This window comes from Narcine bancroftii, chromosome 9 (genome assembly GCF_036971445.1).
Source record: "Narcine bancroftii isolate sNarBan1 chromosome 9, sNarBan1.hap1, whole genome shotgun sequence".
In the NCBI taxonomy this organism is placed as follows: Eukaryota; Metazoa; Chordata; class Chondrichthyes; order Torpediniformes; family Narcinidae; genus Narcine; species Narcine bancroftii.
In genome coordinates this window covers 91,292,114-91,309,173 of record NC_091477.1, presented here as the reverse complement: position 1 = coordinate 91,309,173, position 17,060 = coordinate 91,292,114, and the positions used below count along the sequence as shown (strand labels likewise).

Genomic DNA, 17,060 nt, shown 5'->3' with positions numbered 1-17,060 from the left:
GCAGCGAGAAGGTGTGCAGCGAGAAGGTGTGCAGCGAGAAGGTGTGCAGCGAGAAGGTGTGCAGCGAGAAGGTGTGCAGCGAGAAGGTGTGCAGCGAGAAGGTGTGCAGCGAGAAGGTGTGCAGCGAGAAGGTGTGCAGCGAGAAGGTGTGCAGCGAGAAGGTGTGCAGCGAGAAGGTGTGCAGCGAGAAGGTGTGCAGCGAGAAGGTGTGCAGCGAGAAGGTGTGCAGCGAGAAGGTGTGCAGCGAGAAGGTGTGCAGCGAGAAGGTGTGCAGCGAGAAGGTGTGCAGCGAGAAGGTGTGCAGCGAGAAGGTGTGCAGCGAGAAGGTGTGCAGCGAGAAGGTGTGCAGCGAGAAGGTGTGCAGCGAGAAGGTGTGCAGCGAGAAGGTGTGCAGCGAGAAGGTGTGCAGCGAGAAGGTGTGCAGCGAGAAGGTGTGCAGCGAGAAGGTGTGCAGCGAGAAGGTGTGCAGCGAGAAGGTGTGCAGCGAGAAGGTGTGCAGCGAGAAGGTGTGCAGCGAGAAGGTGTGCAGCGAGAAGGTGTGCAGCGAGAAGGTGTGCAGCGAGAAGGTGTGCAGCGAGAAGGTGTGCAGCGAGAAGGTGTGCAGCGAGAAGGTGTGCAGCGAGAAGGTGTGCAGCGAGAAGGTGTGCAGCGAGAAGGTGTGCAGCGAGAAGGTGTGCAGCGAGAAGGTGTGCAGCGAGAAGGTGTGCAGCGAGAAGGTGTGCAGCGAGAAGGTGTGCAGCGAGAAGGTGTGCAGCGAGAAGGTGTGCAGCGAGAAGGTGTGCAGCGAGAAGGTGTGCAGCGAGAAGGTGTGCAGCGAGAAGGTGTGCAGCGAGAAGGTGTGCAGCGAGAAGGTGTGCAGCGAGAAGGTGTGCAGCGAGAAGGTGTGCAGCGAGAAGGTGTGCATCTCTCTCTCTCTCTCTCTAATTTTTAAAATTTATTTTCTTTTCAATTGTTTGTGTGGATAGACGTGTGAGGGGCAGAAATCTCTAACCTTCAGGCTGATGATGGCAGTGCTGTAGTCCTGGACATCTGCATACTCTGTTTGGTTCTTGGCCAGCTGAGTGATGTCGAGCACCCATGAGGTGGCGCCGATTGTGGGTCTGGATAATGTGTCGACCACTATGTTGGACTTACCTGCAACGTTGTTGATGTTTGTTGTGTACTCCAAAATGTAGAAGAGGTTGTTGTCTAACCATGGGTCTGAGACCTTGCTAAGTGTGTAGGTTAGTGGTTTGTGGTCTGTGTAAACATGTATCAGAAGTGTTGTATTGTCAGGTACAGAGCCAAAACTCTCAGTCAAACCTGCTATATGTCTAGAGATGTTTGCTGAAGAAGGCTAGGGGGCACTATTGCTTGTCAACCCATTGCTCCAGCACTGCGCCCACTGCTCTGTCCGACATTTCCATTGTAAGGGCCAGGGGGGTCAGAAATGTGACCCAACACTTTCATGGTCTAGAATGCTTCTGTAATGTTTGGCGCGCACTGGAACGTCTTGTCACCAAGCTTGATGAGGTTGAACTGGGGCTGCATGAGGGTGGCTACTCTCGGCAGGAAGCGATGATAAAAATTCACCATCCCCAGGAACTCCTATAGGTCTATGATCATGCTTGGCTTGAGGAAGTTTTGGATGGCTTCCACCTTGTCCAGCAGTGGTTTGGTTCCCTCTCAGGTGAAACGGTGTCCCAGGAAATTGACTCTAGACCGAACTGGCATTTGGCTGGGTTCACTGGGATTCCAAACTGCTGCAGTCTGTCAAAGAGATGAGTTAGGTGTGTGCTGGTCTCAGGTCTGGTGATGATGATGTCGTCCAGGTAGATGAAGATGAAGTTGAGGTCCTTGCCGATCACATCCATAAACAGTTGAAATGTCTGGGCTGCATTTTTTTTAGACTGAACGGCATCCAAAAGAACTTGAAAAGGCTGAAGGGTGTGATCATGGCTGTTTTCAGGACGTCGCTGGGATGCACTGGAATCTGGTGGTATCGCTTGATGAAGTCCACCTTGGAAAAGATCCAGCAGACCTGGAGCCTTGTGGTGAAGTCCTGGACATGTGGGATAGGGTACCTGACTGGGACTGTAGCATTGTTTAGTCATCTGTAGTTGCCACATGGGTGCCAGCCATGTATTATATGGAGTGGGGAGGCCCAGGGGCTGTTTGAATTGCAGATAATCCCCAGCTCCTCCATTGCAGTAAACTCAGCTTTGAGTAGCAGGAGTTTGTCTTGTGGGGGGTGCCGTGCCCATGCATGCACTGGAGGCCCGGTGGTCTCGATGTGGTGCTCCATGCCATGTGGTGGTCTGGCATCATGGAAATTGGGCGCCAGTAGGGTCAAGTACTTGGCCAGTAGGCGGGCAAACTCATTTTGGTCCAAAATATGGATTCCTAATGGCAGAAATAGATGATGCTGCAGAGTAAGGGGGTATGACTGGAACGTGGTTGTGTCAGCCAAATGGCATCTGGTCATGTCCACCAAAAGTTCATGTGCCCGGAGAAAATATGATCCAAGTAAGCCCTGTCCCATAGTCGTGATTGTGCACTTCCACTGGAAAACCATGTCTGCTGCATGGATTATGACCAGGCAAGTACCATATATCAGAATGGAGGAGCTGTTGGCTGCTTGTAGAGAGAGGCCCTTGGGGTTCATGAAATAAGTTGGTGGGATGAGGCATAGCTCTGCACCCATGTCAAATAGGAAATCCCTATTTGTTCATTGGTCCCTGAGGTAGAATAGGCCTTTATGAGCACCAACCGCTGAGGCTATAATTGGCAGCCAGCCTGCCCGTTTTCCGACATTGTGTTTGGTTTGGCAGTGGGGTAGGAGCGGGGATGGCGGGGGGAGCACTGCTGGGTGTTTCGAACCCATCTATAGTGTTAGAAGCAGTATTTGCTCTGTTTGGATGCCCGTTGTGCTGTGGTTGGGCCGCGGCTACTGCTGGGGGGCCTGGCGGAAGTGCTGAAGTGGCGACAGTACAGATGGGCTGCGTGTGGATCGAGCTCTTTTGTGGAGTATGGAAAAGTCTGTCTGCTTCCTTGCTGCCAAGTATGTGATGCTGTAATACATGTCGGAAACTGCTGAGGAAATGTACCGGCAGCTGGGAGAGGAACAACGCCTCAAAAAGGAAACAATTCATGTTTCTATCTACTAGGGCCACTATTTTGAGCATGAGCTTGGAGGGGTTTCTATCGCCCAGGCCTTGCATATTTAGGATGTGAACGGTGCGCTCATGCTGGCTGAGTTCCAGGGATTGAGGAGGAAATGTCTGAAATAGTTGCGCTCCATGGGAGGATTTTCCACAAAGGAGCTTACTTTGGCTATGGTGACGACGTCCAGGGTGCTGACAACTTGGTGTCCTCTGAGACAATGCCTTTGATGTGTAACTGTGATCAGCAGTTGCAGCCAATTCCTGGGCTGGTTTGCCCAGAAGGGTGGAAAATGCACACCTACTTCATTGGTTGCAGCTGTCCCAACTGTAACAGTAGCAACATCCTGCATTCTGTCACATTCGAGGTAGGTTCCAAAAACATTGGAACCATCGGGGTCACCACTTCAGCGTCTGCTACAACAGTGCTATGGAATAAAGAGTCATCCACTTGGTGTGAGGGTGAACTAGTAACTGACTTTATTGTTTGAATTTCTTGCGCTCCGCACAGGGAAACCCCACTTCCGGAGACATGTGCACCGACTTCTGGAAGTGACATCAGTATGTCATGGCATCACTCCCAGACCAGTGGTGTGCCACTCTGAAGTGGTGAAGACTTCTGGACAACACGTATCATTAACTGTGGGCTTCTCGGGAATGAAGGGGACCTGTGCCATTTTGAATCAGATGACTGGGGCAGCAATTCAGCCCATCTAACCCCACGCCTGCTCGGCCTGCTACAATGTATTATTTTTTAAATAGCCTGCTCTGAATCAGTTACTCTCTCATTTATTGTTACAAATCTAACAATTAATAATTAAGTCAGTTGTCTCTTAGTTTTTTTGGTGCAATAATGCTCTTAGATGTGTGGGAACATGTCACAAGAACATTGTGTAATATTTTAACTTCCTATCAGTGTTTTAAGTCCATGAATTACAAGGCCAAGAAATAGGAGATAAGTTTAGTTTTACTGTCCTGTCATGTAAGCAGGAAGTGTTACCCAAGATTAAAAATATAAATCCAGTCTTTGAACTTTGCTCAGTATCTTCAAGTAACGGACAAAGCTTGCAGCAAGAAAAAATATTTCTTCCAAAATAAGTGTGAGTTCTTATCTTTGCTTTATTTAATTAACATTGTTCTACTTGGGTCTCAGCTATACATCTTGTTTTACTGTCTAGAACTATTTCAATCCAAGGAAAAGGATACCTTTGAACAAATGTTGGAATAATTACCTCCTGTTTTATGACTTAGTGTGTCTAGTCGCTGTTTGTAATTGTGTTGTTAAACCAACTTTCCCTTTCTGCAAAAAAAAAAGTTTTGTTAATGTACAGACATGTATGTTAATTCTCTAGGAGACACTGAAATGCAATTACTTTATAACATTGCGTAAGACACAAGAAAACTGGAACTTGATAGTTATGCCTTGTTTTAATTCAATCACAACATGTTCTTCTCCATCAACATGAGACAAAATACGAACACAATCTATTGGTTTCTATGCTGTTGGTTATTTCCAGATGTGTGTGCATCAATAAGCTTTTCCCTTGCAATCTACCATGACTGAGAGAATGAATAAAGGGAAGGCAGAATTGAAGCTGTTGGAAGAAGGGCAGTTTGAGGGTTTATTCACAAAGGGATGTGGAGGGAATTCTCCAGCACCCGCGTCATTAAGGATCAATGTCGGAGAACATCTGTGCTTCATTGATGAGTGCCACTTTCTGTAGCCTCACAGCAACCTCAAGTAGTGCAAGGGCCAAATTTTCAGAGACTGTCAGACTTGCCTTGGCAATATGCTGAGCTTCTTTCAGATTGGGAGCAGAACTTTTGCAACATTCTATTGTTCCCATCCTCTGTTGCACGAAGTAGGTCAATGGTGCACCCTATTTTAATGGACCAGGCTACATTTTATTCTCTTGTAACAACATGGAGAGACCTCGGGTGTCTCTCTGGAGCAGGTGTCATTGACAATATGCTTGTATCTTTTTGATTTCTTCTTTAACTATGCCCTGTACTGGACCAAAGGGAAATTTTCTCCTTGAGTATCATCCTGCTGTGAGATATCAGATGGCATGACATCCAGGTTGTAGGTACCTGGGGCACAGACTGCAGTGGTACTATCTCTATTCTGTTTGGCCACTATGCTGGACATATTTGTGCTAGCAAAATAAACACTCTATTTGCTGATATCATGCCTAAACTGTTTCTGACAAACTGCCAGATAACATTAAAAACCTTGCACCAGACATACATGTATCAAGATTCACAGTAGTTTGGTCTATCTGCAAAGTTTCTTATTCATGAATTTACAATGTTTGCTTCCAATAATATTAGAATGATTGGGTTGTCCATGAATCACTTACCCAAATTCAATTTCACATTCACCAACAATCCTACACCTTCCCCTTATCCATGCATATTACATTGAGGTTTGTTTTTGGATGTGGTCAAGTGAACAATTTAAATTTTCCAATCAAGAACCTGAGTAGGTTTTTGATGATTGGCGAAAGCCACTATAGTGGTGTAAGCAGATACAATAGTTGTATTTAAGAGGCTTCTAGATAGATGCTTGATTATCCAGGGATTAGAAGGATACATACCATGTGCAATCAGAATTAAAGGTTACGGTATTAAAGGTTACGGAGAGAAGGCGGGGACGGGGTACTGAACTTTAAGATCAGCCATGATCTCGTTGAATGGCGGAGCAGGCTCGAAGGATCGAATGACCTACTCCTGCTCCTATCTTCTATGTTTCTATGTTTCTAGAAGAGTTTTAGTATATCTTGCTACTATTTTCTTCACAGACATGTCAGCTGAAGGGCCTGTTCCTGTTTCTGTGTTCTATTAGACTAAGCAGCACATAATTTAACTAGATGATTCATAATTTTGGACTTTGAATGAGTATTCTCAAGAGAAATTAAGGTATATTGTATCTTAAGGTCTTGGAAGGTTATTTATTCAGATGTACAATGAATTGAATATGAGGTATGAGCTAGAATTGATATTATTAAGCTGAAATTTTGTTTTGTTGGGACTTGAAGCTTCTAAAAATATACATCTTAGTTCAGAATAGCAATTGTGTTATAATGAACCCAAACATACTGAAATGTTACTGCCTTTAAAGGTTTCTTTCTTTTAAGATTATGCTGAACCAGCTGAGTATTTCTGAGATTTTCTGTTTTTAATTCAGTTTTCTAGCACCTGGCCAGTTTTTGATTTGTGATTGACTGGTACGGCATTAAATGTTAACCTTCGGAAACATGTAAATGACTTTCAAATCCACTCTCTAAATTTATTAATCAAATTATTTCAGTAGTTTATTTCTAACAGTAGTTCAGCTGTGTTCAGAATAAGCTAAAGAAATGATGATGGTTAAAATTGTATGAAGAGAGGAATTTATAATATGTTGCAGTAAATAAACCTTCCTTTTCTAATATTGTAATGGAGCAAACTAACAAAGTGAATAGAAGCAAGTGATGGAAATGTATCTCTGTATAAATGTCATAATGTTATAACTTGTATTAATTTGTTTCTTGGCTAGATTTCTCTGCGGTGACAAATGGGGAAAAGAAAGTATTCGACATTGGAAATTCTGCTTATTACTTTGTTCGTCTTGGTAGTTATTGTGGCCATTATTTTAATTATACTTTACGCCCTTGAACCACGAGACTCTTCTGGAAACGGTAAAGGAAAAGTTCTCATTATTTAGTCATTTTGTTTCATCGACTATTGGGTTATAATAAGCCAACCGGACAATGAGAACAGTATGTTTGAACTTTAAAGGAAATGCATATGCACAACTGAAATAGCTTTTAAACAACATTAGCAGTAGAGTTCCCAAGAAAGCCATAATTTAACACCAAAGTCAAGATTTTAGTCATAGTTGAAAGCTAATTTATTTGTGACATGAAGAAAGACGTGTACGATTTCAATTTGGATGGGATTTGTTTATCAACATTTTAAGTGGTGTCGGTTAATTCTGTTAAACATATAATATGAGAATCTCCTTTGTTTAAAATCTCAAGGATTATTGCATTGGTTGCTTTTCATATTGGTGAATCTCTGTACTTTCACAGATGAAACCCCACCTTTTGTTGCTTATTGTCCATATAACATTCGAGATAATGATCGGATTAACTGCTTTTCAGAGGATGGAGCTTCAAAGGTTGGTTAAGCAAATATATTCTAAAACTTTAAATGAACATTTTGTACACTAATGTGTCGTGCTATTTTGTACAAGACATTTCATTGGTAATAAACCACTTTCAAAGTATGAGCCCTAACATTTATTGTTATCTTGACGGATCTTTCCAGGAATGATTCACAGGATGTTGGAACAAATATATTGTGAATGTGTGCTTGAGGTGACTGTCTTCTTGATTTGAATTGATTATTGTCACTTCTACTGGGATACAGTGAAAAATGTTATTTTTGCTTGCAGTCCAGGGAAGTCGATCGCTACATAGTAAAGCATGTTAAACAAGAATAAAAACAGTGTTACTAAAAAACTAAAGTGGAGAATATCGTATTATAGAAAACAAAAGAGAAGGGTACAGTGTTATAGAGATAGGATTGATTTAAACAGTTCTGATGGGATGTCTGTACCTGATAACAACAAAAAGAAAACTGTTCTTGAATCTATATGTGGATGTTTTCAAGTAACAGGAGGGTTTGTGTCCTTTAATATGTTGCCTGTTTTCACAATGTGGCAAAAGATGAGGAAAGAGTTGATGGACAGGAGGTTGGTTTGTGTGATGGCTTGAACTGTGTTCCCAACTCTCTATAGTTTATTAGCCAGAGCAGTTTCATATCAAATTGCAAAGCTTCTGGATAGGATACCTTCTATGGGGTTTCTACAAACATTCTTAAGGGACATGGGAGACATGCTGAATTTCTTTATTTTTGGGTGATGAGCATAAAAGGATACAAGTGAGATCTATGTTTATTGCAGATAGCTTATCTGATCCCTAAATCCTGATCCCAAAGGAACATTTCTCTTAATTATGATTAATAATAAAGCATAAACCTGATGATATCACACTAAAGAATGTGTGTTTCAGAAATTTACCAGTTGCAGTAAGTAACAAATGACAATCGATTAGAGTGGTTCTGATGGCACTTAGAATACCAATGAAATTAAGTTAGATTTCAATACAATTATCTGGTCAATTAATATTAATGAAAACATTCATGTGAAATTGAAAGGAATAATACAATGTAGATTTTCCAAATTTTGTACGATATTTTTTAATTGGTGTTGTGACAGAATATAGATATGTTCTTGGGAGATAAATTGGGCCAGGTTTATTAGTGTAGGTTACATACAAATACATTAAGACAGATCTTATTTAAAATACTGGAGCACTGCTCATGCTAAACATGTTGGGCCAACAGGCTTTGCAAAAGTTTTGGAGAGTGCCCAAGAGACTTCACTAATGGATTGTTGTTTACAAAAAGGCAACTGATGAAAGAGCTTGTCAGAGCCGCATATTGTCTGGAAGGGAACTTACTGTTCTTACAGTCAGCAACAACAACTGGGACTGGAACAGGACAAGCTGGCAAGCTTATGGAAAACTCCATGTGAAAGATGGGTTGTGAGTGCTTAGTTCAGCCTGGTCAAAACCCTTGTGGTTCATGTAAGAGGAGAGGACTGGCTGCCTAATGTATCACTTGAACTAAGAGAAACAAGAAGGAACTCTGGTGACCTGAAAAATAGAGGTTATCATCTGGAGAGCCTTGAGGAGGCAAATTTCTTCAGCTGATTAAAAAGGAATCAGTTGTGGATGTCCTGGAACAACAAGTCTCTCTCTGAAAACCAACAAGAACCTTCCTGAGCAATAACCATTTACCTTTCAAGCACCAAAGCCTGGTGAACTTTATAAATGTTAAATTCTGTGCACAGTATAAGAATTGCCTGCAACCAGTGAACTTGGAGGAATGAGAAGTGAGATTGGATTGTGAACCAAAGAACTTTTCTGAACTTACACACACATTATATACACATGCACTTAGAATTAGAAGGGGGTTAAGTTAGGTTAATTGTCAATAGAGATAAGATAAAGCGTGATTCTGTTTTCATGTTTAAAGATATTTAAAAGCAAATTTTGTTTAAGTAACCATTTGTCTTGGAAAATATCTATTACTGCTGGGTTTTGGAGTCCTCTGGGCTTGTAACAGTGTGGAAATTTAGTGTTTGAAGAGGAATGGCATGGCTTACCTTTAGTATTGAAAGTCAGTGATCCTATTTTGTGAATCCCCTCTCAACCTTCCTTCTTGATTATCTCCCTACATTTTTATTCTCCTGACTGTACAGAGTTCCATCATCATTACTTCCATCTATCTGTCACATTTCCTTTACTCACTTCATTCAAACCTCAATATCGCTTGAGATCCAGGGTTCTATATTCTTCTTTTGCCTGGGGATTTTTTTATCCTGACAGTGACTTGAGCACCTTGACCTCTTGCTATTTCTCCTTTGAATGCTCCTTCCACATCTTTTCCACCTCGCCACCTTGCCCACCATCAGATTTGGTCTTGAATCTAACTTTGCTGGGTCCTCCCTTTCCTTAATGAAATTGTCCTTCCTTCATTTTAAGACCTTTATCACAGGCCAAAAGATATCCCTTTCCACGGCTATTTTAAAACATAGAGTTATGATTACTATTTGCATAGTGAATTCCCACTGACATTCCCTCCAGCTATAGTCCACAAGATAATGCTCCTTTTTTTCCCCATATTGCTCAATCTGCAGTGTCAAAGAGCCTACCTGAACACACCTCAAAAATTCTCACCCATCTGACCTTTAATGGGAAAGTAATCCCAGTTAATATTTCAGAAATTTAAATCCCCCAGTGAAAGACCCTAGTTTTATTGGATCAGCTGATATCTGGTGATACATCTAGTCCCCTATCGTATGTTGACAGGCAGGAGGTCAGTATACATATCCAGCAAAATGACCACACACTTTTTATTTCTAATCTCACTCCTATTGCTTGTTTGAAGCGCATCCAAGGAAATGCTCCTTTATTACTGAAGTAATGCAATCTTTGATGATGCAGACTTCTTTATCATGGCTCCTAATTCTAAGTTCAAACATTAATAGATACCAGCAAAATTAAAGGATGTTGAACTTAGCTCTGAATTGCATACAACTTGAAGCCACTAAGATTCTAATTAACCATTACCTTCTACCTTTTTGTTAACAACCGGTTTTGATTTAACTTTCCATCTGCCATGGTCCTGTGGACTTTAACTTTGCTGATCAGTCTGCTATTTGAGATCTCATTAAATGTTCTGTTAAATCCATATCGACTGTATCAATGAATCATTTAATTACCTATTCAACATATTTAATTGGGCTAATCAAACAGCTCCTTGATAAACCTGTCTCCTTTAAATGCTGAGGTATGCTCTCAGATTATTTCCAATAATATCCTTAACTGAATTTAATCTGTAATTACCTTTCTCCCCTATTAATTAAGGGTGCAACATTAACATTCTTGCCGTTCTCTCAGCACCAATTCTCCAGCTTTGCAATTTCTTGTGGCTTTTGCTTATTTATAAACTGGAAAATGGTGCCGATCCGACAGAATTTGTGAGGGAGACAGAGTGAGCAGAAATTTGAATTGCTAGTTCAGACCAGCTCAAATGGACATTTCAGAAAAGGTGTGGCATTTTGACATATCCATTGGTATCTGTTTATCAGCCATGCTGCCTTGAAACATTGAAATACATAGATATTTTCATTTGTTACTTGTATTTCCCACTGTTTTTCATACTAAGTTACCATAACTATTGTTGGCACTCAGCAAGCCTTCATGACAATATTGGTTGAAGTCCCTTTCAATTATTCCAATCCAACCATTCCAAGAGCCATCCTCCTGCACTTCCTCTCATTTATTTTGATTCTCCTGTTTCTGTATTCACTGTCTGCTTAGTCTGATCCAAATTCATCCAGAAATCGCACATCTCCATCCCCTTCATTTGTATCATCTCACTTTGATGCCTTGAAGACCTGTGACTTTGTTCTAGTATCAATTAGTTTCAATGATTAATTATGCTGAGTCATGAGACATTTTTGATTCAAGTTTATATTAATGTATAGAAATGTGTTCAGCGCCAGCCAATGCTACTTTGAGTATTTGAGTACGAGTTAATTTATATATGGGAACAATGTACAGATCAGCAAAATTTAACTGCAGGTACATAAGTCTTAGAAATGCCCTTTGTGTACCTTATTAAAATATGCCAAGACAGAATAAAGAAATACATCTAATAAATATAAAACAATTGATAAATATTCACAGTTGCAATTATTGCAGGGAAAAATGTTTCAATAGTTCAGAAGAACTTTTGGTTGTCCTGGAGTAGTTTATAGATTGGATAGCATGGGTGGGGGAGTGGGGTGGGGGGGGGAGGTTCATGAGACAGATAATTGTTAGAGGGAGGGGATTTATAGATTGGATAGCATGGGTGGGGGAGTGGGGTGGGGAGGGGGGAGGTTCATGAGACAGATAATTGTTAGAGGGAGGGGATTCTTGAACCTAGACGGGCTGGAATTTTGGCTTTTATACTTTCTCCTGGAAGGGAATAGTGAAGAAAGATTGTGACCAGGCTGATGGAGATCTTTAATAATATTAGCCTGCTTTTATTGAGACAGTGCCTCACATAGGTGTCTTCAGGGTCCATGATTAGACTTGGATAAGATTGCCACTTTTTGCATCTCTGTGCACTCAAGTTTCCAAATCAGGCTGTGATGCAACCTGTTGGCATATTTCCTTTAGTACACCTGTCGAATTTGGATAGAATATTCAACGACGTGCCAAATCTCCTCAATGTTTGGCCTGGAAATCAGCCTGAAGAAAACTGAGGTCCTCCATCAGCCAGCTCCCCACCATGACTACCAGCCCCCCCACATCTCCATCGGGCACACAAAACTCAAAACGGTCAACCAGTTTACCTATCTTGGCTGCACCATTTCATCAGATGCAAGGATCGACAACGAGATAGACAACACTCGCCAAGGCAAATAGCGCCTTTGGAAGACTACACAAAAGAGTCTGAAAAAACAACTAACTGAAAAACCGCACAAAGATAAGCGTATACAGAGCCGTTGTCATACCCACACTCCTGTTCGGCTCCGAATCATGGGTCCTCTACCGGCATCACCTACGGCTCCTAGAATGCTTCCACCAGCGTTGTCTCCGCTCCATCCTCAACATTCATTGGAGCGACTTCATTCCTGACATCGAAGTACTCGAGATGCCAGAGGCCGACAGCATCGAATCCACGCTGTTGAAGATCCAACTGCGCTGGGTAGGTCACGTCTCCAGAATGGAGGACCATCGCCTCCCCAAGATCGTGTTATATGGCAAACTCTCCACTGGCCATCGTGTCAGAGGTGCACCAAAGAAGAGGTACAAGGACTGCCTAAAGAAATCTCTTGGTGCCTGCCACATAGCCCACCTCCAGTGGGCTGATATCGCCTCAAACCGTGCATCTTGGCGCCTCACAGTTCGGTTGGCAGCAAACTCCTTTGAAGAAGACTGCAGAGCCCACCTCACTGACAAAAGACAAAGGAGGAAACCCCCAACCCCAACCAACCAATTTTCCCCTGCAACCGCTGCAACCGTGTCTGCCTGTCCCACATCGGACTTGTCAACCACAAACGGGCCTGCAGCTGTCGTGGACATTTACTCCTCCATAAATCTTCGTCTGTGAAGCCAAGCCAAAGAAGAAAAAGTGCAAATGAAATTCAGATTTCAGTTTATTGTCAGAGTACATACATGACATTACATAAACCTGAGATTCTTTTTCTTGTGTGCAAGGCAGAATTACCACTTATTGATAGTGCAAAAAAAGATACACATCATGCACTTAAACAAAGATATGTAAACAAACTGTGTTGTAGTGAGGGGAAAAAATTAATTGTGCAAAAGCAAGAGTCCTTGAATGAGTCCTTGATTGAGTTTGTTATTGAGGTGTCTGATGCTGGAGGGTAGCAGCTGTTCCTGAACCTGGTGGTGTGAATCTTGTGGCACCGATACCTTTTCTGATGGTATCAACAAAAACAGAGTGTGTGTTGGGTGGTGTGGAACCTCGATTATTATTGCTGCTCTCTGACAGCAGTGCACTCTCTAGATCAGTGGTTCTCAACCTTTTTCTTTCCACTCACATACTACTTTAAGTAATTCCTATGCATTAAGTGCTCTGTGATTAAGGGATTGTTTAAGGTGGTGTGTGGGTGGAAAGAAAATGTTTGAAAACCACTTTTTTAATTGTACCTAATTGACTCGTTATGTGCACGGTTTCTGAACTCCAAAGGAAATGAGCCAATGACAATTTTTCTCAAGGAAAATATTTCAGTAACAATTGGGTCTAAAGCAGTGATTCTCAACCTTCCTTTCCCACTCACATACCACCTTAAGCAATCCCTTACTAATCACAGGGCATCTATGGCATAGGAAATACTTAGTGGTATGAGAGTGGAAAATAAAAGGTTGAGAACCACTACTCTAGATGTTCTTGTTGGTGGGCAGAGTTTTACCAGTGATGTCCTGGGCTGTATCAACGATGTTTTGTAGGTCTTTACACTCAGGGTCTTTACACCCCATACCAGACTGATGTCAAATTCATTCTTGACATTGATTTTATCATTAGGAAACAAGAGAAACTCTTATTTATTACAGATGAAGTTGCATTAATGGTTATATATTGATGTGAAAATTGCTTTATTTATTTGTGCGTTGAAAATGTTAAATTAAATAACTTTTTTTTAAATTGGGCTCAGCACCTTTCCTACTGCCCTATAAAAGCCCTTGTGCTCTCAGGTGACAATGAAACTATCAGCACTTTGCAGAGAGCAGCCAAATGATTGTTTCTCATGCTGACTGTCTACATTAGTTTCTCCAGTATCATTTTTGCTATTACACTACCTCACACTTTTAACAAGATAATTTAATGGTTAGAGAGCACAAATTCAATTTGCAGAAATATTCTTTGAAGTAGGTATGTACTATGCCTCATTATCCCATTCATTTTGTAGATCCATCCATTAGGAAATTAAATTAGTAAGGGTTGAAGTTTCCATATCAAGTGTATGAGATGTTTTATGTTCAGTAATGCATTGTTGCAAGCAAAAGAAGGTTAGATAACCTAACTTGAGCAATCAATTCAAGCATGAGAAAAATCAAATATGGCCATTTGACATGCGGTAATCTGCAAAATTTATTGTTACTAAAAATTAAAATGAACCTATTAAAGTTGAAACACATTGCTGGAGAAACTCAGCAGATTGAATAGTCTCCTTTATATCGCAAAAATAAAAAATAAACCTTGATACCTTCAAGGTTTTCCTTGGGATCTATTTCTTTATTCACTATTCATGTGCGGGTGGGGGTAGATGGGGATCATAGCCATCATGTATCAAAAATTATTATTTTTACTCTGTACGCAATTTTTTACTGTTTTTGTTGATTCCATGTTTGGCATATAAAATTTAAATAAAATATTAAAAAGGTATGAAAGCCTAAAACGTCAGTTTTGCAGTTTTATTTTTTGCTGTATAAAGGACACTGTTTGATCTGCTGAGTTTCTCCAGCATTATATTTTTACTTCAATCGCAGTGTCTGCAGACTTTCGTGTTTTACCCTTGAACCTATTAAAGTTATTGTGAACTGATTATTGTAACAATAATTACATTTCACTGTTAAAATAATTGTGTTGCAAAAATTGTAGCTGCATTGTGGCTAATGTTGATTCATTCATAGAATGTGATCACTGTTTTACCATCGTGTTTTGCCATTCCTCCTTGTCCTTGAATTGAGATGCCAGTTAAAAATGGGTCTGGGGTCGCACAGATGCTGGATTGAGTAAGGATGAAATAAATGAACCAGATGGGCCTTTTATAAATACAAAACACTGAAAGCCCACAACTGATCGGGCAGCATTTAGGGAAAGAGAAGCATAGTTAAACTTTCAGGTTGAAAATTAACTCTGACTTTGCATTGTTACTGGCTGAACTGTTGAGATTTATGTGCATTTTAGGATTTTTTAAAATAAATGTCAGATTTATAGCAACCGCAGATTTTTGTTTGAGGAAGAGGGTTTTTTTTTGTTTTTTTGCAACTATCTAATAGTTCCTTTGTTAACATTAATGAAGGCATTTTAAAAATTCTCAATTTATTTAATTTCAACTCAAAAGTTTTGGAGTAAACTAGCAGGTCTCACAATATCCACAGAATCCAATAAGCAGTTGGAAGTATGGTGACTTGAACATTGGGTGAGGAATGTGGTGCTGTAGGTGGAAGTGGCCTTGAATGCGGATTCAAAGAATTTGATTGTGCGTTTGACTACATTAAACATTTTGTAGCACTTCACCAAGGTCTTCAGATTTGGCACTTGGCATTGACAAGTCCAACAAAGTCCTCTGGGAGAGAAGCTTTCCAGTCTGCTACTTTACCAGATTTGGTTATGTAGCATGTAGCATGTTTAGGCCCTGCCACAGCTGTCAGGTGTCCCTTGCTGTTTCTTTTTTCATCTGACATCTTCACTTCACTTGGGAGATAGCTTTCCATAGGTCATACCTGCTCCTGCTGTACTGCTCCGGTTCTCAGCAGGTTTCTGGATTTCATTGTTCATCCAGGGTTTCTGGTTGGGGAATTCCATGAATGATTTGGTGGGGGCCAACTCATCCACAGCTGTTCTGATAAAGTATGTGACTCCTTTGGTGCACTTGTTCTGATTCTCAGCAGTGTTCTTGAACACTGCCCAATCTGCTGATTCAAGGAAGTCCTATAACTGTTCTTCAGCCTCCTGTGACCACTTTCAGGCTGTCCTGACCTCCAGAGTCTCTCATTTTAGGCTCTGTATGAAGGCAGGTGGAGCACATTCAAATGATCAGATTTGCTGAAGTGCAGTCTCAGGAAAGAATGGTAGGCCTTCCTTGGTGTAGCCGTGATCAAGTATGCTAGGACCTCTGGTACAGCAGGTTACAGGCTAGTGGTAGTTAGGCAGGATTTTCTTGGCAGGCTTGGTTAAAATCCTGACTAAGATTTGTAGTGTGTTGGGCTGGGCAGTCTCTTGTTTACTGACCACATCATCCAGCTCCACAAGTGCCTATTTGTAATCTGTATCGGGAGGGGTGTAAGCTCTGGGGAGAATCACTGATGAGAAGTTCTTGGGGTAAATAGATGGGTCTGCATTTAATCGAGATTTGTTCTAAGGGATTGGAGCAGGAGGTTGTCATGACTCAATGCCCATGCACCCCCCAGTATTAATGAAAAAGCATACACTGCCTCATCTCCCTTTTCCAGAATCTGAGTTCCAATCCAGTCTATGAATGTTGAAACCGTCTGGTGTGTTCTCTTAGCCAGGACACGGTGCAGTAAACAACTGAGATTTGTCTGTCTTAATCTCTGATAGAGAGCCTTACCTTCAGGTCATTGATTTTCTTCTTCAATGACTGGACATTTGCCAGTAATGTAGTTGGTAGGGGAGACCCAAGACCCCTTTGCTTCTGCCTTGTTTGAATCCCGGCCCTCAGTCCATGTTTTTGACCTCAACCTTGGTGGTGGCTTGTCCCTTTAAGGCCTCTGCCTTACAGCCATTCTGTTTCTGACTCACTGTTACCCAGGAGATTTGAAGATTGTTAACTGTGTTTAGCAACTGGTCTGTCTTCAAAAGGAAGCAAATACAGCTGATTGTAAGGAAAGCAGCTGGGAAGTGAGTATTTTAAAGGCTTATGTAATGGGGGGGTGGGGGGGTCTGCAGCCTGGAAAAAGTCGCCATTGGTTGTCAGCACCATTTTGTTGGGCTGGCCCAACATTGTCCAGCCCAACATTAGGCAGAGCCTAAACATCATGACCTGTTACAAAACCAAATCCGGTAAAATAGCAGACAGCAAAGCTTCTCTCTCCGAGAAAG

General features: G+C 41.5%; 1 protein-coding gene across 5 annotated transcripts in view; it reads left to right on the top strand.

Moving 5' to 3' along the window:
* si (sucrase-isomaltase) overlaps positions 1-17,060 on the top strand; it is a 244,673-nt gene that overhangs the window by 115,560 nt on the left and 112,053 nt on the right. For 4 of the 5 annotated variants that reach the window (XM_069896806.1, XM_069896805.1, XM_069896810.1 and 1 more), the window contains 2 exons: positions 6,679-6,820; positions 7,214-7,302. In XM_069896806.1, coding sequence (XP_069752907.1) covers positions 6,697-6,820; positions 7,214-7,302 — 213 coding nt within the window. In that variant the 5' untranslated portion in view covers positions 6,679-6,696. Of the gene's footprint in view, positions 1-4,109; positions 4,241-6,678; positions 6,821-7,213; positions 7,303-17,060 lie in introns of those variants that run through there. The other variant, XM_069896807.1, reaches the window with a different exon arrangement.